Here is a 24,856-nt window from a genome sequence, read left to right as displayed (position 1 = left end):
CATTGCAATTTTTTTCATTACCAATAGGATGTTATCATGTACAAGGAAGAGATGAGGTAATGTAGGGTCGCTCCAAAGTGGTGCTCCGTTACATAACGCAAAACCGCTGAAGTGCGGTCATTATTGGTTACCCATCTGGATCTTCATGCAAACATACCCATCCAGAGGAGAGGAGGAGGAGGAGGTTTTAAAGGGGAAATAATGATTTTTTTAACTTAGATTTATTTTTAGAAATTACAGGTTGTGATGCTCTCATTGTTTATTATTCGGACTATTTCTATCAATCGGAACTATGTGCATTATGACGTGAGCCCTGTTATGCACACATTTTTATGGGTCCCAGGGTTCATGTCTTAATGCACATAGTTCTGTTTGGCAGAAATACGTCCATTTCTGATGGAGTGGTTGATGTTTTGTAATCTACAGTAAATTAGGATGATCGAATCTTGATATGTAAGAAAATTACCTCAGAGTGCGCTTCCTCTAAATTTTGTCTTATCAATTCAGTATTACATTTACCCATATTTCAGAGGAAATGAAAATTACGTGGAAGTTTCTGAGAAAAAAAACTGGCTTACTCACTAAATTCCTTGGTTGACACCATAAGTAATCACTTTAACGAGTCAGTATCCGTTTCTTCTTTTTCGTATATAAGTTTGCGTTAAAGGCTTAAGACAAAAATGGATCCCGGTGACTCATATACATTTTATGTAAAGGTATGTTTTGTTTCAGTCCTGAATTTTTTTCGCGCAATTAATTATTTTTGTATTACTTTGGAATTGACGGAAAAATACTCGTTGCTCATGTTGTTTACTTTTTTATATGTTTCAGAGTTCTGTCTTAAGCAATAAAACTACATTACAATGCCTGGCGGCGAGCTAAAAATGCACAACATAAGCCAAAATTCTCCGTAAGCATTCATATTTTTCGTCATTTTTCTCGTAACTATGACTCGCATACTATAACACATATGGAAACAAGACATCTTGTTGAAATACAATTTTTGAGGAAAATGGTCACAAAGAACTGGTTACCTGTAAAAGAAACAAAAAATTGTGCGTCCCTAAAAATTGGAGATAGTAACGTGCAGACTTTCTAGTATTTTGATTTTGTAGTTAATTCGACAAAACATGGGGTACAGCGTTTTAAAATACATGTTTTTAACATATGAACGGCAACCAATCATTATTTTTGCACAATTTCTGAGACTCTTCCTTGATGTAGGTATGTAGGTAAAAGAGAGGAGATTGAGTTCAATAAAGCTCGCAATATGAATGAGAGCTAGAACTTTTTCTTAAGCATCCCTTTTTATATCGAGTTTTGATACGAATGATGTAAAACTGAATTATTGCTGAAATATTTGGTGCTCTGATCCTTCAGTTTCGTAAAGTATCTGCTCAATCTTTCGAGAGCTAAATAATAAAAATCATTCGCGTTCTCAGAAATGAAGGATGATTTGTTTCCTATGCTAAAAATGAAACACAACATGAGAGTTTCGCGGCCTCACACGTTACTCTAGTTTCATCATTGATTTGTCCCAGTTATAGCCACAAAGGATTGCATATATGCACGCGGATTTGTATCCTCTTCATTTTTCTGGTTGAATCAAACAGTACCGAAACACACCTGCGCATCTGCTTAATATATCCACTTTTGCAAAATATCATATAGATTCCTCTGTTTAATATTGCATATGTTTACTTTTACAATGAGAATTGTAAACTCTGAAAAAGCTTCAAGAATTTACACAGGAGAACACAAAATAATTTTTGAATGCGGAATTTTGACTTTAATAACTCCCGCGATGTAAATATGTCTCGAAAGTTAGATATGTAATTATTTATCGCCACGGTTAAATATGATATATATAAACGTGCTTATAAGTCAAGAAATTGCCTACCTGTCAATTTGAAGGCGCTCACTGAAACTTGATGCCATTCATCATTTTGAGCTTGGTTTCTTACGTTTATGTTCGATGAATCCGTACCGTATTTTATTTAAAATTTAAATTAAGGGACCGTTATTCTGGGGCTAAATTTTTATATTACAACCCTGAAATTCAAAATTGTTCCATATTTACGATCAATTTTTCTTTATACAGTAGTGGAAAATTTAGCTTATCCGTCATTCACATATCGTTTCCTAACTGAGCAGTTTGCACACGTTGCAGGCAAATAATCAAATTCTGTTATGGCATTTCGTCAAATGCCTAGGTAAAATGTCCAGCATTCTCACTCTGGTAAAATTCTGAATTCTCTGCTAGCTTTGGATAAATTCATTATTTGCGATAAAAAAGGCTGAGCTATTAGCCGACTAGCTAATATGCAATAATTGCTAATCAGGCCATGCTTAAATAATAAAAAAAAAAAAAACAATATACAATGTCCGCTTGCATTGTTTTTTCTTCATTAAAGTATGGTCTGAGTAGCAATTATTGCATATTATATTTGTTACGTCGGCTAATAGCTCAGCCTTCTTTATCGCATTATGAGTAGCCAAAAACATAAAAATCTTGTAATCATTATTTGTCTACATAGAGAAGAATTGAGCCCTCTTAAAAATTCGCATCGTTGGATGGTTGCTGCACATGACAGATGCCCAGTTGCCCAGATATGAACATTCATTTCAAAAGATTCAGCATTTTTTAGAATACTGAGTTTTTACAATTTTGACGGTGAAAAAGATATGGGAGACATTTTAAAAGGGCAAAAATAATAAAAGATCATAGTTCGATGGATTCTTACTTTCTAAATAATGAAAATGCAAAAGCTCTTTGTGAAAACTACAAAGCTCCGGAAACTTTCAAAATTTGATTATCTGCACAGGCATTTCATAAAATGCCTGATTTGACGATTTTCACCTTCGACACATTATACTCGAATTAGTTACTTTGATCCTTAATTTTTATGTGTAGTGAACTGTTAGTGAACCGAACTGTTTTTGCCTTTCAGGGAGGGAGGAAACGGCACAAAGTACAACGAATTTTCAATAAACGTTCCACCTCATGAGTCACCCCCGGACGGAGATTATGATCCGCACACACATCGAGTTTTAGACGCACCCACAACGTGAGTATGCCTACTTTCATACCTCTGTAGGTAATACAAATGAACGTATTTCTGTCCAACGGAAATATAAACGAGTAGGAAAGATGGAGTGTGCTCTAGAGAGCTGGATAATTAACATTGTTAAAGTGGGATTGATTTCCTTTGGAGGAATGGAAAAACGGGATGTTACATTCTGTCAAACAGGACAATGTGTCAACTGAATGCGGCACTCATGAGCCATGGGCATGTGACAAGAGCGATGCGGACAAGGCTCATGAGTTAAAGGCTCCGAAGGTCGATCCCAATACAGAATTTGTCATCGCCGACGTCACTGGAGCTATAGAGTTCCCATTCATTCTTACGGCCCTCGAATAACGAGCACAGACCTCCTTCTCACCTGGCTCTGGTTCCGTTTGGCAGAAATACGTCCAAATGTCATAACATTGCAGATTAAAAGGTTATACACCTTCAAGTTTGATCAGATTTTGCTGAGCAAAAGCTTGACTACACAGGGTGTCTCCAATCAAAACGGGTTCGTTGCAAAAAAGTTTATTGGGCAAGATACGTATTTTTGTTTGGAAAAATTGACCCACATATGTAGTAGCTATTCTTGAAATTTGTCAACATTGTTTTTCTCAATTTTAATATACGTAAAACGATCGACTCTGGGCGAGGCAGCTTGCCTCACCAAAAGCCGATATTTTTAATGGATTTAAATGGAGAAAAACAGTGTTACTGACTTTTAAGAATCGCACTGCCCATATAATATCCCAATCGGTCAGTTGCTCCAGTCAGTAGATACGTTACGAACGAAACGATACGTCAGAAGTACGTTTTGATAGCCTTAGCCTTGACAAATGGGTCGCGTTTAGCAGAAAGGAACCAAGCCACATCTGCTATCCCCAAATTTAACTGGGCGATTCAATTTTTTACAAGAGGACGTTTTTTCGGATTCCCTTGAAAATTTTAAGGAATTTGCTTCATCCTATGCAAAAAATTCACGGAAATTTTCACAAGATCCGCATAACTGTTTTCATGTAAAAATTAAATCACCCGATTAAATTTTGCAGTAGCTGATGTGGCTTGCTTAATGTGCTCCAAATAGATTGGCAATCAGGAAAAAGAACTGTCCAAACGTCCAAGTTCTATTCATATATTAATGAATTTCCGTTTGAAAGAAAGAGTGTTGTTTTAAAACACCGTCTATTAAGTGTACCACGTCATTCGCCGCGAAAGTACATATACCATGGTTACGGCTAGTGATTTAGCCCTTGATTTTCCCATCTCAAAATTCAGTTATCTAAGTCCACCCCGCCCAAAAGTATTACCAGAAGAAGAGAAAAACTTTGTATATTATTAGATCTCTTTTACTTACACTTAATTGTTATTTTCAGTAACAACGAGACGCTAATTCACTTGCTGAAAGGAAGTCTTGGAACGGGAATTCTTGCCATGCCAAAGGCGTTCTACCAAGCAGGCCTCCTCATCGGAACAATTGGCACAATCCTCATAGGATTTTTATGTACATACTGTCTTCATGTTCTCGTAAGATCCATATAAATAATTAATTTCTTTTAATTTATTGCGTTTTTGCATGATTGGATCTATTTTTAATTGACTTTTTACAATAACCCAAGTTGCAGTGATCGCGATAAATAGCGATTTTATCGGTTGATAATCGCGATTGTATCGGTGGCAATATATCGAGATATTATCGCATTAAAAATCGCAATTTTCGGTTCGATAAAATGGTGATCAATTTTTGTCGATAAAATCGAGATTAAATCGCCATTTATCGCGATTTTTATTTCGAAAATATCGCGATAAATTGTCGGTCGATAAAAGCGCGATTTTATCGCGATAAGATCACGGATAATCGCAATTTTATCGCCGATAAAATCGCAATATATAGCAGTTTTTTCGTTGAGAAATGCTACTTGGAGACTTAGCCTTGATGCTTCAAAAAAAAATGCTATACATACCTACAAAAAATGCATTGCCATGTTAAACTAATCATATTTTTTGAAGAATCTTGGCTAGTCATTGCAAAAAGTCAGCTTCATTTTACTTTATACCGCATAATAAATTTAGAGAAACCCAGAGAGAGTTAAGGCGGAATTATGTTTGCTGGAGAGAAACATGCAGGAGTAGATTGACATGATACTACAGATTGACTACATAAAATTAGTGATGAAGCTTGCAGCGGCGGGGCGTGAATAGTCAATTATCGATATTTCCCCATTTGAACCTACAGTAAAGAATCGATTTAAGGTGTTCGATCCTTTTCCACAGGTTTAATGACAGATCAATCGATATATCGCAAAGAACGCTACGCCGCACTGAGAGCATGTGTAGACTCTTGTTTGTTTTTCTCTTGCGAGAGTATTAATCACTTGCATAACAACGACCAGATCGCGGAACAAATTGTTAAACATTGTGGTTGCGGTTACCACACCGCTGAAAGTGCTGCGGTCTTCGATACTCGAGCAGCTCATCGGAGGAAAACCAATTGTGCCCTTGACTTGAACTTGGAAGATTTTATTCTCGTGCAAAACCCACAAGATGGACGGCACCTCTGAACCATCTTTCGATTAACATAAAAAGCTCTCGGAGCATGATTTGGCATAGTCATCTTCTAAAAAAGTTTTAACATTATAAAGAATGGACCATGAGGTAGATTATGAAATTGAGCATCATAAATTCGCTTTCTAATTGACACTTTACCACAAAATACGATTGACGCATTAAAAATTGATAAACTTCAATGAAAATTCGGAGCAAAACAGCGTCTGTCTACGTTGATTCTCACCTCCCGCTCAAAGAAAAGTGTCTGCTCGAGTCAACACGGAAGCCAAACTAATTTTGGGGCATTTTAAGATGGAATAATTTACCCTCTTGTAAAAACTTTTTCCACAAGATTTAAGGTAACCTTAAGATAGAGGAGGAAAATTTGTCGTATAAAATCAAGCTTTCACTTACTCGCTTAAATGTAGGCTGATTTCTGTACCTAATTTAGCCTTCACTATGGGTTTACTATGGGTTTTTTCACGAGCGGGATAGTTGAGTTTACTGTTGATAATGTAAACTACAACGTTTATGTTACACCTTTGAATCAATTTTGAAGATTTTGAAATGCGCTCAACGTGTATTATGTGAAATTTTGATGAGAAAACATATAATGAGAAGCTTCATCTCTGATAATGCCTAATGGTCTATTATGATATCTTACGGGCGTAAAATGAACAACCAATCTACGCGATCCTCGAATGTGACTCAGCGTGTGATTTTAGTGTAAAATATACATCATTATCTCTTTTGCAGGTTCGTTCCCAGTACATCCTGTGTAAACGGAAACGAGTTCCAATCCTTAGTTATCCTGACTCAATGAAAATTGCCTTGCAAGAGGGTCCTTCAGGATTGAGGATGTTTGCTGACGCTTCATAGTAAGTTAGAATCCGATAGTTTTAATCGATATTAGGATACCGTGGTCGTGAAGCAAAAAGTAAAAATAAATAAAATGCGACAAAAATCTACCCAAAAACGGTTTACAGTGAGTAAAAATCGGCCTATGGCTTAAAAGCTAACAAAAGCATTGTAAAGTATTACCAATAATACTCCCTCTAAATCATTAAAAATCCACGTCATGGTGAGGAAGCAAGGTTTAGAATTCATAGATGGAAATCGTTTTGGGATATTGATAAGAGGAAAGTTGTGAAAGTCTCCACAGTAAATTGTTAATGCACCGGCAACGCTACAACATACCATAGATTCACCCGTTGCAAACAGTTTTTGGGTACATTTTTTTTTGCTTCATGACTATTCTGGTCTTGGCGCTTTTTCAGTCTTGGCTAGAAGTTTAGACCAAACTTCCCGCCAAAACTGAAAAACTTGCAGGTCGGTATATTTTACTTTACATTTAAGCTTAGTTTATCCAGATAAGTTTTTTGATAATCGCCCTTAAAAAGACCATAAAATACAACTCTCTATCAGTAACAATATTAATTTTATCAAGAACCTAAAATAAGTTTTCAACGTCTTCTATGTGGTTGTTTTCAATCCGCCTTCAACTGCATCCGCAGCAAATGTTGTTGCGAATATGTTGTGCGTCCTGATTTTATCTCATTACATATTTGGATGTCTGAAGGCGTTTTTTTGTGCACAAGCAATTCGCCTGCTGCTGCGTCTGCAGCAATTGTTGTTACGAATATGTTGTGCGTGCTGATTTTTGCTCATTACATACTTGACCCTCTGAAGGCGTTTTGTGTACGAAAGTAGAACACCCTGTTGTAGAACAACAGAAGTGAGATTGAATGAATAGCTCAATCCCTCCTTCGTTCGTTCTTCAACAGATCGTGCAAATAAAACGCAATCAAACAGTCGAGTATGTAATGAGCTAAAATCAGCACGTACAAAATATTTGTAACATTGATGCAGAAGCAGCAGAAGGCGAATTATTTAGTAAAAAAAAAAAAATTATGTGGCAGCTCTGCATGCAACGAGAGGGTAAGTATTCAATTGACATGAACTGAACGGAAAATAAGAACGTGAATCGATCGATGTGAACCGATGGACGTCGATTAAATGGAATAATTAAAAAAAAAAAAAAAAAAAAAAAAAAAAAAACAGATCAAAATCAGTAAAAAAAACTTCCCAAAAAATAACTCAACCGGGTATTTTTTTTAAAATACTTTCAACCAAAATCATCATGATGAAAATGGATATTGTGAGTACTTCAATGGCTCTTTTTTGTTGAAGGAAAATTATCATCGGAGGTTTAACCCAGAATCTCCCGATAAAATATATACAAATTTATTTGCAAGAATTATACGGTAAATTTCAGCTAATCTGAATCTGCATTCTCTTAAAGCTAAGTAAAAATCTTCAAAAAAAGGAGATATCAAACGAATCAACTCTATCCGCTCACTTCGCAGAGTAAGATTCTCAGTTCCCACCCATAACGCTTGTGCTATAGCACGCACGCATACACGCACATATCAAAGAAGTCTATGCCACATGACGAAAAATTCGAGGCAGTAAATTCATTAATTTATATTAGTTTGATTTCAGTGTCATAGTCGATGGGTTCCTCATTGTATATCAACTTGGAATTTGCTGCGTTTACATCGTTTTCGTTGCAACTACCGTAAAGCAGGTAATTGAATGTACTCATTATCTACAAATATACGGAGGAAAATTTCTCGGCGTGAATTTTCTTATGAAAATGCCTAATCAATATTTCCCACCTCAAATTCTTTCTTATTAAAAACCTGGAATACATGCGATGTCTCAATAAGATTGCAACCGCTGTAACATCAATCATTTTGGGACAACGGGTCTTCCAGTATATCAAAGAGATATATGATGATGAAATTTTTAATAGATCCTACTGATGGTCTGAGATATTTTTCTCTATGTAAATTCGTACAAGCAACTAGGATATAAATGATTTTCAGGTCTTCAGAATGTGCAGGGCTCCGCGCTCAGTAAAAGAATATTTTTGAAAGAAGCCACGGTGAAAACGGCATTTTCTTATGTAAAAAATACGACACAAGAACTTATAATAAAATTGCATCACCCCAACAATATTATTTCTCGTCATTCTAATCAGAATTTGTGGTGACAGTGAAAAAATATCTCAAGCACTCATTTTCCCTTTAACGACCAAAAATTAAAATCAAGACGAAAAGAATTATTATTGAGGTAATGACATTTTACTATGAGTTTATGGAGTGATTCCACGAATCGATCTATTTCCATAGGTTTAAATGGAGAAAAGACATAGTTCTGGATCCACCAATGAATCAGCCTAACTGTGATTCAAATGAGTCTTCAAAAAATAAATCAGAGAATTGGCTTCCTCGAGTGACTGATAATAATGCGGAGGCTCTAGAATATAATAGTCTCTGATTAGACCCTCAAAAAATAATTTAGGTTAATTTTTTTTTCAATTTTCCCCCATAGGCTTATATACCGTTAGAAACCTACATCCATCTATTAAGGTTATATAGTGCCCGTTGAGAACCGAAGGACATTCCAGCTCCATCCATCCATGCTCTATACCTTTCATATGGACCAGTGGACAAAGAACCTTTTCTACAATTTGAATTCTTCACAATTCATCGACAAAAGCTCATTTTATCCGTGCGAAACTTAATGAAATTCAACTTACAAAATTAAAAACCGCATTTGAAAAAGTTGAGATTTTATAAACAGCGACTCTCTCAGTTTTGCATGAGAATACGATGACGTATGCAAGAAGTCTTAAAAACCCTATTCTGAGAAAAGCGTTCAGGCTCTTTCTTGAAAAAAAGACTTACAGAAAAAAAAATCATAAAACGCACGATACTGTGATGTGGGCAATTTTAAAAATTAGCGCTCGATTTAATCGATTTATGGTTACCCAACCTAACCTTCTACAGGGCCGAATACATAGGACACAAAAGAGCGCCTTCAACCCACTGCGTAATCTTTATGGGAAAATGTGATACCACTATTCGTACGTCAAGACAGACGTTTTGCATAGCCAGCTATTTGAAGGCTGATCATTGGCCCAGGCAACAGGGTACGACTTTCAGGTATGTGGTGCATGTTTTTTGGAGAGGATAACCACCCAACCCTCCTGGATTACTCAACTGGCAAGCAAGAAGCCCAAGACCGGGGGGCTGCTCCCCTGGCAACCAAGAAGTCCAGACCCGGGGGCTGCCCACCTGGCGACGAAGGAGCCGAAATTGGTTATCAGATCTAGGTTTAGACCAGTATTATATCCGAATTGAGACCGAAAATAACTAACGAATGTTGTGCTCTGTAAGATGTCGACCTTTCATCTGTTTTACCTTGGATGTATAAATTGATTGTCGATAGAAATTTTATCTGTTGCCGCTATCAACTATAAATCCAAGTCGAAAATTACCTTTGGATACCTAATTTTTTGCGTTCTTCCAGTAATCAATTGCGAAAAATGCAATTTGCACAATCCTAGCTACATTGGAATGCTCTGGGCCTTTTTTTTTCAAGTACAATTGAATTTTCCCTTCATTAAATGGATTGCATTTTACAAAAAGGAGCCAAGAGCATTCCAATATTGCTAGGATTGTGCAACTTAAATTATTTGCAAAAAATTACTGAAAACATAAATAGAATTATATTTACAAAGGTAATTTTTGTCTTGAATTCATACTTTATTGGGAGTTAAGATACAATTTGTTTAGATGAACTGTTTATATTCGCAAGGTGAAATAAGTTCCACAATCTTAGCAACATTGCATGCTCCTGGTTCCTTTTCGCAAACTGTAATCCAACTGATCCATTGAGAGCGCCTTCATTTTTTGCGCGCGCAACACGCGCAATCAAAAAGCAGTAGCAGTTGTATCCATCCAGGCGTAATCATTAATCATCTCTTGTTTCTAGGTAGCTGACGAGTTAGCGGACCCGATCGATCTACGCGTGCACATGCTCATCCTGCTCCTGCCTCTGATCCTCATCAATTATGTTCCTAATTTGAAAATGTTAGCGCCTTTCTCGCAAGTTGCCAACTTCATAACCTTTGCCGGGTTGGCGATAACGTTGTACTACATCCTCCAAGATCTGCCACCGGTGTCGTCGAGGCCGTTGGTCGGTGAGCCCCGAAACTACTCTCTTTTTGTCGGGACTACGCTTTTTGCTCTCGAAGCTGTTGGTGTGGTGAGTCTTATTTATCGACAAGTCTCGATTGAAATTTCTCGGAGTTAACGCCATCTGAGTTCACGCGCTTTTAGACTGTAACCGAAGACCGTCTGAGATTTTTTTTTCAGCATGGGAAGAAAATGCAAGAATCAACTGGCATATCTTCCGCCGCAGTCCAATCGTGCGAAAAACTCATTTGGCGTGAACTCTCGTAAAACGCAATCGGCAGTGTTAATTTTTCATATTCATCTCCTACCTCCTTTGACGACATTCAACGTCGGTGAAAGTGTTTGAAAAAAAACATTGCCTGGAGGAAAACATTCTGCCTTCAGATGATTCATAGGAATGAACGGTATTTATTTTTAAATGAGGGGCAACAAAGAGTCTATACATCTAAAAAATGAAAAAACACACACACACACACTAAGAAGTGGCCCGAACTGTATGTAACAAGGTGGAGAAATGGTGCTGGGTCCACACAATTTCACGTGGAAAACAAAGCCAAGAAGTTCCAAAAATTATAATTAGAGTCAAAATTAAATGTTTTTGAACTCTAATGCGTACCAGTACGAAACTGGGGGGGGGGGGGGGGAGAGATATGCAGTCTTGGATTTTGCGGCGTGTTAAGTTGGGTTTACTGCCGAGTGTGATCTGCTGATGAGGTCTAAAAAGACCCAAACCGGTATAGCTCTCTCGGCGTGACTCCAACTAAATATTCCAATGCAAACTGCCTGAGTTGAACACCCCCCCCCCCCCTCAGTCTCATACTGATATGCATTAGAATTCAAACAAATTTAATTTTGACTCTATTTATAATTTTTGGAACTTCTCAGCTTTGTGTTCCCCGCGAAATGGTGTGGACCCAGCACCATTTCTTCACATTGTTACATCTAAAATCCTTCCTTCGCAAAAGAGAGATTTTCGTTATGATGAGTTGTCGTTATAGCGAGAAAATACTGTATTAAAAAAAAAAAAAAAAAAAAAAAAAAAAAAAAAAAAATTAAACACTGCTAAAGCATCAAGGATGTCAAAATTTGTCTAATGATTCTTTACGACCCATAGGCTAAGTTTGTATTCCAAGGACGTAAAGTTCACTGCAAGGGAAGCTTAAAGCAGTATATATGGATTACCAAACACATTTTTGACATCCAGGATGCTATTCTAGCATTTAATTATGTCTACCGTTGTATACATTGCCTATCTAAATACTTGAAGGAGAATCATGCGGGCAACATATTGAAATATGACTTCATTTTATGATGTTTCTTAGATGCTAGCATTGGAAAACAACATGAAGACCCCTGCGTCTTTCGGTGGCTATGGAGGTGTCCTGAATAAAGGAATGGTCATCATCGTGTTCCTGTATGTGGCTATGGGTTTCCTTGGATACGTCAAGTATGGAGAACTCATTGCCGGAAGTGTCACCTTGAATCTGCCCCAAGGAATGTACGTCACTTCTGTTTCCTTTTGCTTGCACGGGAGGTTTTATCAAAGATAGAAACTGTAAAAATTGTTGCTTTGTGAATGTGAGGACGTAGTTAAATTATAAAATAACCTTGTGTTGCCAAGCTAATTAAACAAATGTCGCAGGGACATTTGGAGAGTGCCATATTTTCCCCGAAAAAATATGGCATTCTATGAAAAATTCAGAGAGATACATACGCTAATGGAGAGTTTGCGTGCAAATTTTTTATTGTTCCATCTGAAAGTGCTTAAAGAGCTGATTTTACAGTATTTTTCATAATTTTTTTCTGATATGGGAAAAAGTATAAAAATATATTTAAAAGTGAGAAAATGCACCGCCTAGTGACGTCATCTGGCGGCATTTCCCATTTAAACACATTTATTTGAGCAGATTAGATCGTTTTGTCATATCTTTTCCAATAATTGATCAATTTATGTACCAAGGGTATCCTCGTCTTCAGATCTTTCCGTAGTTTCCACTTAAACACGAAATTCATCAACTTTCAGACACCTGCGAATTCTCTATTATGATGCAAATTTAGGGTTTGTAATACTTCAAAGCCCTGAATGTTCAAACGATGTTTTTCCTTATATTAGCACATCAGTCTTATTCATGTGGACTAAATTTTGCAATAAGCGATTCATTTTTTCGGTTCGTTTTAGAAACAGCATTTTTGCCAGTAGATTCCCAATGCAGATGGGTGATTTTATGGATGACCCCGAAAAATTAGTTCCTCATTGCAGGATAAAGCCAAAATCCCTCCCTGTTTATCAAGCCTCACGTGAAATGGGGGCTCCGCTATCGCCTCGGCAAAGCCACCAGATACATACGATGAAATCAACGAAGGGCCCTTTATATAGATGTTCAAATAAGTGTCCTCTAACATTAAGATGCTTTTAAAGGGTCGATTTTCGAAACCCATTAAGAGCTTGTTTAGCCAAATGATGTGACATCGTTGGCATATTTACGCTCCTAATAAGAGAAACTAAAGCAATTAGAATTACCATGCTTCCCCCAGTGTTTTCTTATAGATGGCTAAGGAACAATACCGGATAACTGCAGACTGACAATTTTACAGGATATAGGAGAAACTTTGGCATTTTAGTAATTTTGTGCTTGGATTTGCATTTTTTTTCACACTAGCAGGAAACCCGTGCTACGCACAGGAAAACCCCACCATCAGCAATCACTGTGATTAGTGATCAGTTACTAATTGTGTTTCTGAATTATCGTCTACTATTTCAAAATTGGCGAGACACACTGGTTTGATAAAAAAGTAGAAATTAGTAGTATGCTGCTATTTTGGTCTGTTCTTCAGTAAGCTCATATGATAATTGTAATAATCAAAAATACCCAATCAAAAGTTGGTTATTTTCATAAAGATTTGATACTTTTGTCAGTTCAATGTTTAATTGAAGTTAGCTGGTGAGTTTCAGCCGCGAAAATTACGGGATTTAACCAGCGGTTTCGTTTAATTCTCAGCAATGGCGGGTTTGTCATCTACATCGCGGAGAAAACTTGATTTTTCCAGGGATTTTGTAAAACAAATTAGAAATTACACGATATCACGGCAAATACGTCGTGTTCCTAGCGAATTTCTAAGATCATTATAATTAATTGCGAGTTATTCACATCAATATCGTGGCATACACGCGAATTTCTGACTCAATTAAGACTACGTAAATGTGCGCATAAAACTCATAAACATCTGTTGCTTGGGATGGGCGAAAACGTATGATTTTCCTTCAATTTTGTATGATACCACATACCCACTCCGGAGTTCAAATAGTTTCTCGCTTCATTTCAAGCAGGTGAAGAATGTCGGAGCGATGTTCTGTTTGCTCCGCTGTCGCTGTCAGCACCGCGACTACAGGCGCAGTGTGACCGAGCCGTCAGCACAGTATAGAACGCCTTCAATCTAGCAAGCGGCAATGTGCGCAGAGGAGACCAATGCCATAGAATAAAAAGACTACGTCAGTCTCTTTATTCTATGCCAATGAACAGACAGATTTTCCAGATTTTCACATCTCTGAGAGGGTAGCCCGGCAACGGAGGCACGAGTCGGAGCTCGCAAAAATCATGGCGCGGCGTTTCCAACAGCGCGACGCAGAACTCGTTCCATCTTCCTCGCACTCGTTGGACGCCGAACTCCTTCCATCTTCCTCGCACCCGTTGCGCGCACCAGAAGAACACACGTAAAATTTATCAGCTGTCTTCGAGCGCGAGCCGCGGAAATCGCTCCATCTCGCTCGCACTCTCTCTCGCACCCGTTGTCCTTACGGGAAAATCGACCCGCGCGGACCGCGATATCCCGCGAACCGGCGGGCGGATCGCGAAATCCTCCCTTATCCGGCGCCTCGGGGTAGAGAGGGATCCCAGTGCGGAATCTCAGGGTCACACGGCCTCCCGTTCACGAGATCCGCTGATACGTGAGTCAGTCAGTCAGTCAGTCAGTGAGTGAGTCAATCAACGTGAAGTCTGCTTTATTAGTATAGACTAGCAGGAAACCCGTGCTACGCACAGGAAAACCCCACCATCAGCAATCACTGTGATTAGTGATCAGTTACTAATTGTGTTTCTGAATTATTATCTACTATTTCAAAATTGGCGAGACGCACTGGTTTGATTAAAAAGTTGATATTAGTAGTATGCTGCTATTTTGGTCTGTTCTGCAATAAGCTCACATGATAATTATAATAATCAAAAATTCCCAATCAAAAGTTGGTTATTTTCATAAAGATTTGTTACTTTTGTCAGTTCAATGTTTAATTGAAGTTAGCTGGTGAGTTTCAGCCGCGAAATAATTACGGGATTTAACCAGCGGTTTCGTTTAATTCACAGCAATGGCGGGTTTGTCATCTACATCGCGGAGAAAACTTGATTTTTCCTGGGATTTTGTAAAACAAATTAGAAATTACACGATAATCACCACGGTATCACGGCAAATACGTCGTGTTCCTAGCGAATTTTTAAGATCATTACAATTGCGCGTTATTCACATCAATATCGTGGCATACACGCGAATCTCTGACTCAATTAAGATTACGTAAATGTGCGCATGAAACTCATAAACATCTGTTACTTGAGATGGGCGAAAACGTATGATTTTCCTTCAATTTTGTATGATACCACATACCCACTCCGGAGTTCAAATAGTTGCTCGCTTCAATTCTGCTTGTTAAAAGTGACGAATTGGAAGAATCCAATCTTAATTTCACGAGAACCATATGGGATGTAACCATCGGTTTCCCTATATAAGATTTAATGTTTTGAAATAAAAAAAAAAAAAAAAAAAAAAAGAGCATTAGCGATGATTTAAAATTTTGCAAGTAAGACTCATGTGTTTTGGTTAAACTATGATAGAAACAGAAAGCAGGTGAAGAATGTCGAAGCGATGTTCTAGTTTTGCTCCGCTGTCAGCACCGCGTCTGCAGGCGCACTGCGCAGTGTGACCGAGCCGTCATCACAGTATAGAACGCCTTCAATCTAGCAAGCGGCAATTTGGACATCTTCCGTGGTGAAATAGTTGTATCAAGAGCGCCCTCCACGATCGGAGTCAAATATTGATGAAATGCGCGCGAAACCCCCGCTTCTCCTCCGATTGAAGCGTTGCACACCGTCTTTATGTTCCATTTTGATTTATTTATTTTATTTTTGAAGCCAAGCAACAGATTCTCTCAAAATTTCCCGAGAATTTGCCTTAATCATTTCAAAACAGAAGATAAAAGTAACAAAAAGTAACCCCAGGCGACGTGAAGACTAAATCACAACAATTTTTTTACTTTCGAACTTGAGCAGGTAAATTTTTTCAAAAAAAAAAAAAAAAAAAAAAAAAAACGAAACGAAAGGTTCCGCGGAGCACATTTTTCACTAATCTTGCAAAAAACGGAAGAAAACTCGAACCAATGCGCGAACCAATCGCGAAAATCGCGAGCCAATGTCATAGAATGAAGAGACTACGTCAGTCTCTTTATTCTATGCCGATGCATAGACAGATTTTCCAGATTTTCACATCCCTGAGAGAGTAGCCCGGCAACGGATGCACGAGTCGGAGCTCGCAAAAATCATGGCGCGGCGTTTCCAACAGCGCGACGCCGAACTCGTTCCATCCTCCTCGCACTCGTTGGACGCCGAACTCCTTCCATCTTCCTCGCACCCGTTGCGCGTACCAGAAGAACGTACGTAAAATTTATCAGCTGTCTTCCAGCGCGAGCCGCGGAAATCGCTCCATCTCGCTCGCACTCTCTCTCGCACCCGTTGTCCTTACGGGAAAATCGACACACGCGGACCGCGATATCCCGCGAACCGGCGGGCGGATCGCGAAATCCTCCCTTATCCGGCGCCTCGGGGTAGAGAGGGATCCCAGTGCGGAATCTCAGGGTCACACGGCCTCCCGTTCACGAGATCCGCTGATACGTGAGTGAGTGAGTCAGTCAGTGAGTGAGTCAATCAACGTGAAGTCTGCTTTATTAGTATAGATTATAGCGTCAATGTAGCGCTCTCGTGCGGAATTGGCAAAAACTAAAAACATCAACTTACGGCTAAGTTTATACAAGAGTTACCCGATCGCCTTCAATTCATTGTATATGCAACGCAGATAGCATCGAATCACGAATAGTGGCACAAAGGGTTGAAAGTGCTACCGCACCGATGAAACTCATTTAGCTTGTGTCCCTCAGAATGTAGCACAGTTCCTAACTCATTTTGCCAAAATTTTTAGCTAGGCGGTATTGTTCTTTAGCCCTCATTATGTTTTTTAGAAGTGTTTTTTAATTTAAAATTTCAGTTTCTGTAAACATCAATTTACTTATTGTATCGATTTTTGTCTTCACTTCAGGCTTGCACAATCTGTGAAATTGATTTTTGCAGTGGCCATATTTATAACATACGCCCTTCAAGCATATGTTCCGGTCGACATCATCTGGAGAACATACATGAAGCAGTATCATAGCCATAAAAATAAAATGTTGATCGAGTACATTCTCAGGACGGCAGTTGTACTCATAACATGTGAGTGAATCTTAACATCTCGCATCCAGCATTATTTTTCCAAATTGTGTTATATGATGCATAGACGTTTGCCATTGTGCGGATACTTAGAATATCACTGCTAAAAATATTAAGGTATCATTCATTCACCGTGATGCAGTCAAGTGACATTATCATAAAAAGACTCTTCATTGCAAAATCACAATTAACTGGCCTGATTTTACCATGATCAAATTGGAACGTCACTTAGTTTACTCTGGTGTTTTATTCTTGAGACAGAACAGTACAAGTAACATTGAAACTTGGAAGTATATCCATTTTTCACAATGCAGGGTGTTCAGCCCAGCTGACAATTTGAGAGTCTAAAAAGATAGACTAAGCGATAGACCCAGAAGACATAGGGGACAATCAGCAATCCTATTGGTTGAAATAGGTGGTTTTTACAGGCTAAGGGTGAAAATGATGGACTAACTAGAGGGCATGTCGCGGGTTGCCGTTAGTTTGTCTATTTTTTACCTTCTTTGTCCATTGCAACCACCCACTTCCACCAATAGGATCCCTTTTGTCTTCTTTGTCTATAGCTTTGTCTAGTAAAATTTCAACAATCAGCCCGCAGCCCAGTTTGTTAGACTTTAAAGAGCAAAAGAGAAGCTACTCATGAGAAACCATGTACACTGGAAAAAAAAAAGATTGGGAGAATTTACCATTCCTTCACGCTGTATTTCACACAACGTCAATTCAGAGTCATTCTGCCAGAATAAAGGTAAACGTTACTATATGCTAGTACAGTTAACCATTTCTCCAGCAGAATCGACTTAAAGATTGGTAGAATATACCATTCCTTCACACTGTATTTCACACAGTGTGAAGGAATGGTGAATTCTACCAATTTTTTTCAGTGTAAATTTTAATAGATTTTAAGCGTCATTAAGGTGATTTAATGGACGCCATATTTTGTGTCAGAACGACATGCGCTATATCGCAACGATTGGTTTCATTCTTTCAGCTACTTGTAATTTTTCTCAAACAATTTTGAGATCGCAATTCTGTTATCAAAAGATTAAAGATTCACTTATCGATTTTGAAAAAAACTAATTCAACGAAATAAAGGCGTGGTTTTTTTCAGAGGAAAACTATCGCATTTGAGTGTAGTTTCGATTTCAGTATCGAATGCGATAATTTTCCTCTGAAAAAACCACGTATGTAATACGTTGAATTTCTTTGACAAAATGGTAAGTGAATTCTTTAGTCTCCTGACAACGGCACAGGAAAGCCGAAAAACCGAGCGGGGACGCTACTTCAATATTAAGCTTCCATCGCCTTGCTAAGGCGCAGGGATACAACTATTTGAACTCTCCGGAACGCGTGAGGTATCACGCTTCAATTGAAGGCGTTTTCTAGTTTACTATCTTTACACAACGGAAATTTCTGGTCCCATAACGTTCAGAGCATGGAAGAAAGGGAATGACTGATCTTCCGAGCTACTTCCACGGTTAAGCGCGCAACCTCATGTTTTAAATTTTTGTATATTACTTCCTCGAATGTCTGTCAATTTCACAATCAACTCGAAAGTTGATTGTGAAATCGAAATTTTGCTCAGACATGATTTGGTTCTAATTTTAGCTTTTTAAACGTATTTTGTTACCAAATCGTTTTGCAATATATTGTTGATTTGAGTTCCTTTTATTATTTAGTTAAATTATTCCTGCTTCTTAATTTTTAATTATTCTGCAAAAATTATCCATTTGCACAATGCAATCCTGGCTTTAGCGCCCTTAAACTACGACCTTAACGGTCGAAACTGCAGTAGTGGCACAGGAAAACCGAAAAACCAAGCGGGAACGCTGCTTCAGTATTAAACTTCCATCGCCTTGCTAAGGTGCAGGGATACAACTATATGAAATCTCCGGAACGCGTGAGGTATCACGCCTCAATTGAAGGCGTTTTCGAAACTACTAACTTTCCATATCGGCAGTCTTGGGTCGCATAGAACTTGCGTCTTCAAAAACTGCCTTGAAAACATGAAGTACTTTTACAGTGCTTTTCCTGAAAATACCTTATCTGTAGCAGAAAAATTACAATCCTGGCTTTAGAGTTCTTAAACTCCGGCCTTAACGGTCTATACTGCAGTAGCGGCACAGGAAAGCCGAAAAACCAAACGGGGACGCTACTTCAATATTAAGCTTGCATCGCCTTATTAAGGCGCAGGGATACAACTATTTGAACTCTCCGGAACGCGTGAGGTATCACGCTTCAATTGAAGGCGTTTACGAATCTTCTGTATTTACATGAGGAGATTTTCCAAATGTTTTTGCATTATATGGTAGATTTGAGTTCCTTTTATTATTTAGTTAAATTACTCCTGCTCCTTAATTTTTAATTATTCTGCAAAAACTATCCATTTGCGAAATACCACCCTGGCTTTAGCGCCCTTAAACTACGGCCTGAACGGTTGAAACTGCAGTAGCGGCAAGTGACAACAGAATTGCGACCTCAAAATTCGAAAAAAATTACAAGTAGCTGAAAAAATGGAACCAATCGTTGCGCTATATCGCATGTCGTTCTGACACAAAATATGGCCTCCATCGAATCACCTTAAGCTATTAGTCTACACGGATAGAAAATAATAATTTCTCTGATCTATTTTTTTAGTCGTGCTAGCCGTGCTGATCCCGCGGCTGGAGCTGTTCATCTCCCTGTTTGGGGCGCTGTGCCTGTCGGCGCTGGGCATTGCATTCCCGGCCATCATCGAGCTGTGCGTCCTGTGGCCGGACCAGTTGGGCACTCTCAACTACGTCCTCTGGCGAGACGTCTTCCTCGTCGTCATCGGGATCCTGGCCCTCGTGATCGGCACATCCATCAGTGTCAACGATATCATCGTGTCCTTCCAGTGAGGCGTCCCCGGACGGCCCGACGCCCTATTAGGCCGCCTCCTCCGCACGCTTCTGCCTCGAGCCAATAACGTCGTTCCTCATCTCAATCGGGTGAATGTCCAAGAGAACGTCGAGGAGCCGGACGGCATTTTGCAATTAGGAACTACAATTCCAGGCTTATCCATGAAAGCGCCTATCTGCGTAAGGAGAATGACGGCACATGTGCTCTTTCTAAATTGAGTCAGAAATAGTAGTTCCTGATTGCAAAATTCAGTCCGTAGGAAGTAGTGGCCAGATCAGTATTTTCACCTCAAGACGTCAATTGGACTGCACTTTGCAATTTGGAACTATACATTCTGACTCTTCCAGAGAAACACTTATGTGCACAGGGAAACTAATGGCACATACGTTGTTTTTAAATCGGGCCAGAATTTATAGCTCCAAATTGCAAAATGTAGTCCAGTTGATGACAAAGCATTATCACTGGAGAAGATTTTTCAATTTAATAATTAATACTGACCGATGATTGGACTACATTTTGCAACATGGAACTATTATTTCCGGCTCACTTGAAGAACATCAGACGAGCCTCTTTAGCCGTTTTTCCTATGAAGATACGTGCTTTTATGGATGAACCAGAAATGAGGGACTTGGAAGAGATGCGCATAGGTGCAGTTTTTGCTATTTCAAGAAAAGCGTGTTTCAATTTTCAAAATTACGTGGAGCCTTGTGTCGCAAGAAAGCACAAATTCACTTTTTGATGCTTCAAAATCGGATTTTAGTAGTGTATTATTCACCGACTGTATAAGACTAGTTTTAGTTGAAATCGTTAATACCTTTTTTTCAAAACCTCCACTTATGCACCGTGTCCTCCATGCCCCCCGAATAATGATCCTACGTCGTTGAATGTGGTCAGTTTCTTGTTGAGTCAACCGGAAATCTCTTTGAAGTTAGTGACAGGACGTGTCTTTAAGATAACAGAAATATCGTATGATACGAAGAAATTTCCTGTTGATACAACGAGAATTCTCATCCCAAAGTTATTAATTGGAATTTCTATTGATCCAACAGAAAATTATTCTCCGTGTCGTTATGGAATCTGGTTGACAATCTGTGCTACCATTGTGCCAAACAAGTTACTATGCTAGTGCCAAATCTGGCCATTATACGCTGAAACTTCAGAATATTTTCTTACATTGTGCCCTGGAGAAAATAAAATGGTTTAATTGCACGATAGCAATATATTTTATAAAAAACTACATTAAAATGTCAAAATAAAGCTAAAAAATGACGTACGGAAAATGTGGCGTTGTGACTGAACGTACACAATCGTTTTCAATAAAAAGGAAACAAAAGATATATGAATAAGCCCGAATAAGACAAAATAAGAAATCAATCAGAGCCAAATTACTTCTTTGATCTATAACTGATGCAACTTTGAACTTGTTAATTGCCTTGTTACCTATTTGATAATGGACCACTAGACAAGGTACGAATTTAAGCAATCTGATACATGTTTCTTAACCAGAATTTCACGTTAAACACGATTCACACAACGAAAATTACTGAAACCAACTCCTAAGGAAGATATTAACGTTTTTATTTCACATTGGTTACGAGGAATTTGAACTGCCCGCTCACAAGAAACTCAAAGCTCTACGTGAGTCAAATCACGCACTTCAATGGTTTCAGCAAGCTTCTCAATCGAGCAATGTTCATTTCCCACCATGTGTTGTTCAAACTATTAGCAATTTGCTATGGCTGAGCCAAGCGTCAAGATCGAGATTGCCAGATTTTTATATCGTAGAGACTGTCATGATAATGTTTAGCGCGCGGTGTGAATCACGTAGAGAATTGAGTTTTCATGAGCGGGTGGTTTGAATTCACGCACCAAGAAACATTAAATATCTTCGTGAGGAGTTAATTTCGGTGATTTTCGTTGTGCGCATCGTGTTCTACGTGAAATTTTAGTTACGAAACATGTATCAGAATGCTGAAATTCGTACCTTGTCTAGTGGTCCATTCTCAAATAAATGGTTTCTGAATCAAACAGAGACTTTATCTTCATGCGGCACTTTGGCGCATGGTATCAAATTTGATAATCATTTTTGTGAAAATCTGTATTTTTTCACACTATGGTTTCTTGGTTTTTCCGGAAAAGTTTCCGTGCAACTCACTTGTTTGAGCCATTTTATTTTTTCAAAGGATATTGTTACCTTAAATATTGTGCCTCTGTTTTAACCAGTACCGTTACGCATGGTGATTGATTGATGTCTAACTTGATAAATGCTGACTGGCCATAACTTTCTGTAATATATTTATTAAAAGAGGGTTTGAGATCATTGTAAGGGGTGTCATCTTTGTCTAATCACAGCAAACTTGCGATGAGCTTTATTGCTAATCAGTAATACCCACTGTACCGATGGATCTGGATCATGCAATGCCAAACATGTCTGTTCGAAAAATTTTGGTTGTATACATTCTGAAAATAATTCAGGCTCATGTGATTTCAATATACTCGGAATATCTTTTTCGATTTGTTGGAAGCGCTCAGTGATAAAAAAAGCCTATACTTATTGTCTATACGGAAGATTATATCACAATAAAGTAGTTTGCACGGCTGATTTCTCTGATGAAAAAATCACTTGGTGAGCTCCCTGCAACTTGATGGTACCTTGAAAAATCTACAAGAAAAAAACGCACAGTTGTAAGAAACATGAAGTTTCTTCATTCCAACCATGACTTTTTTTTTGTTTTTTACAATCGTATTTATTGTATGATGTTTCATAAAAATGGCAATGAAAGTTTTCCTGAATTGTTTACTGATCATTCAGTTTAACATGAAAAAAGTTGATCACTTTCTTCACGTACGGTTTCACTCCCAACTGATTCGCATTAAGATTTTCGATTTTTTGTCTTTTTTTCTCATCGAGTACTTTTGATACTTTTTTCTTCTTTTGACATAGACGCTGTAATTAAGGAGTCCATTCAGTTTATCACAGAAGCAATCATTTTTGGTAAAAAACTTTCGATCAACCTTTTCAGAGGCCCTATGGTATTCAAAAAGCCAACAGACATTGAGGGAAATCATATTCTTTTATATATACGCGCAGTTCAACAAAAAAAAATGTATCTATAAAAAACATGAGTGTGCATTTTACGCTTTAAAAAGCGCTTCCGATATCACACAGTTTGCTGCGCAATTTAAGGCATTTGCAGGCAGGAATGTGCCTCGACTGATAACTTGATATTGAACATCCTTTGACTTAAAAATAGAGTATTTCTGGAAAGACGATGGACTAGTGACGAGGCGTAAATGATCGAATATTTATATTTTCCTACTTGAAGCTAAGGTAAAGAATCGACGAATGAGGTGCTCGTTGTCACACCATGTTTATCGATCTTTTTCCATAGGTTTAAAATGACAGATCAATCGATATATTGTAAAGCACGCCACTCCTCTGGGATGGACAGTGATTTATAGTGGTTAGACTGTGATGTACATTGTTTACGTCTCCGTAAAATGTTTAGAAGCCCCCTTTCAATTGTTTTTCCTTTTCGTTAAAGCTCTGCCAAAGGCATTTCGCTCACGTTTAAGTCTATGAAGGACTTTGAATACTCAATGTCAGCCACAGAAATATCTTCTGTGGCAATTGTTAATAATTATATGCCTTGGTGTAGAAAATTATCTCAGAAATTTACTTTTGCCATCTGTCTTAGCATAAGATAATGTATTTATTAAGTTTAACCTCCAGTATTGCGTCAATTGTATTAAAGTATCTTTAAAATCTTAGAAAATCATATTAGTTTGGTCGGCTTTGGCGCTAAATGACTCTTAAGAAAAATTACATGCTGCGGAAGAAGAGTCATATCCAGTCATAATATAGTCTATAGTTGATAGAATATACTCCGAAGTCATGTAAGATCCAATGTTTGAAACTTCGTTGAATCTAACTAATAATTTAAAGTGATCTTAGGTAATATGAGGAAAGAATATATTGTATGAAAAACTCAAAAAGAGGATTTTGAAATTATTCGATCTTGGAAGAAGACAGGACAGCTCAAATAGCTTGAGAGTCCTAATTAAAAGCCAAAAAAATAGATTGCTCTTTTTTCGTCTTGAAGGAGCTTTCTGCGACCATTCAAAGGAGTTGAAGTTTAAACATCAAATTTTTTATCACTACTCAAGCACACATAAGAAGCTTCCAAAATACTTATATATACCACTAACTGAAGGGTTAGGTTAGAGTTAAGTCACAAAGGAAGAAAACAAACTACATCTGCGAGTCGCTTTTAGATTGCTATCCATGAAATCCTGTGATCCTATAGTATTATTTTCCATCCTATTTTTGTCTTGTATTTTAATTTACATTCATTGCCGCTCAGGAAAGGATTGAGATTTTGGAGGAAAGAGTGACCAACCTCAAAGCTTTCAAATGAATTGTTATCCTATTTTCAATGAGATAAAAATCGTTGCACATGACATTTTGTTATTTTTATAAGAAGATTAAACAAGAATTTGTTAGTGACTTGTTAATTTTATTAAAATAAAAAAACCACGAAAAATAAAATGTACTTTTAGGAAATTTTGTATGTGACTCATTCAAATATTCCATCCTATCTTTTATCAGGGTGTACCAAATATTGATCTCTTTTTTGTTGGTGCGTCAAATCTATTGTAAGCGGACTGAGGAAACATTTTTTCTTAAAAAAAGCAATACAGATTTCCTCTACTGACAATGAGTGACATTCAATAAACCAAATCTCACGGTAAGAATTGGACGTCGAAAATGACGGTGTGCTCATCAAAATTTCACAAA

At 38.0% G+C, this 24,856-nt stretch overlaps 1 protein-coding gene across 4 annotated transcripts in view; it reads left to right on the top strand.

Annotated features, from left to right (window-relative positions):
- Positions 1-24,622, top strand: part of LOC109031373 (proton-coupled amino acid transporter-like protein acs) — a 45,294-nt gene extending 20,672 nt beyond the window's left edge. For 3 of the 4 annotated variants that reach the window (XM_019042854.2, XM_019042852.2, XM_019042855.2), the window contains exons 2-10: positions 832-910; positions 2,952-3,068; positions 4,442-4,592; positions 6,369-6,490; positions 8,115-8,199; positions 10,455-10,727; positions 11,980-12,155; positions 17,012-17,184; positions 19,816-24,622. In XM_019042854.2, the coding sequence (XP_018898399.1) occupies positions 864-910; positions 2,952-3,068; positions 4,442-4,592; positions 6,369-6,490; positions 8,115-8,199; positions 10,455-10,727; positions 11,980-12,155; positions 17,012-17,184; positions 19,816-20,057 (1,386 nt within the window). In that variant the 5' untranslated portion in view covers positions 832-863 and the 3' untranslated portion in view covers positions 20,058-24,622. Of the gene's footprint in view, positions 1-555; positions 717-831; positions 911-2,951; positions 3,069-4,441; positions 4,593-6,368; positions 6,491-8,114; positions 8,200-10,454; positions 10,728-11,979; positions 12,156-17,011; positions 17,185-19,815 lie in introns of those variants that run through there. The other variant, XM_019042856.2, reaches the window with a different exon arrangement.
- Positions 24,623-24,856: the final 234 nt, after the last annotated feature.

This window comes from Bemisia tabaci, chromosome 6 (genome assembly GCF_918797505.1).
Source record: "Bemisia tabaci chromosome 6, PGI_BMITA_v3".
Taxonomy (NCBI): domain Eukaryota; kingdom Metazoa; phylum Arthropoda; class Insecta; order Hemiptera; family Aleyrodidae; genus Bemisia; species Bemisia tabaci.
Note: the sequence above shows the minus strand (reverse complement) of the source record. Positions and strands in the feature narration are given on the sequence as shown.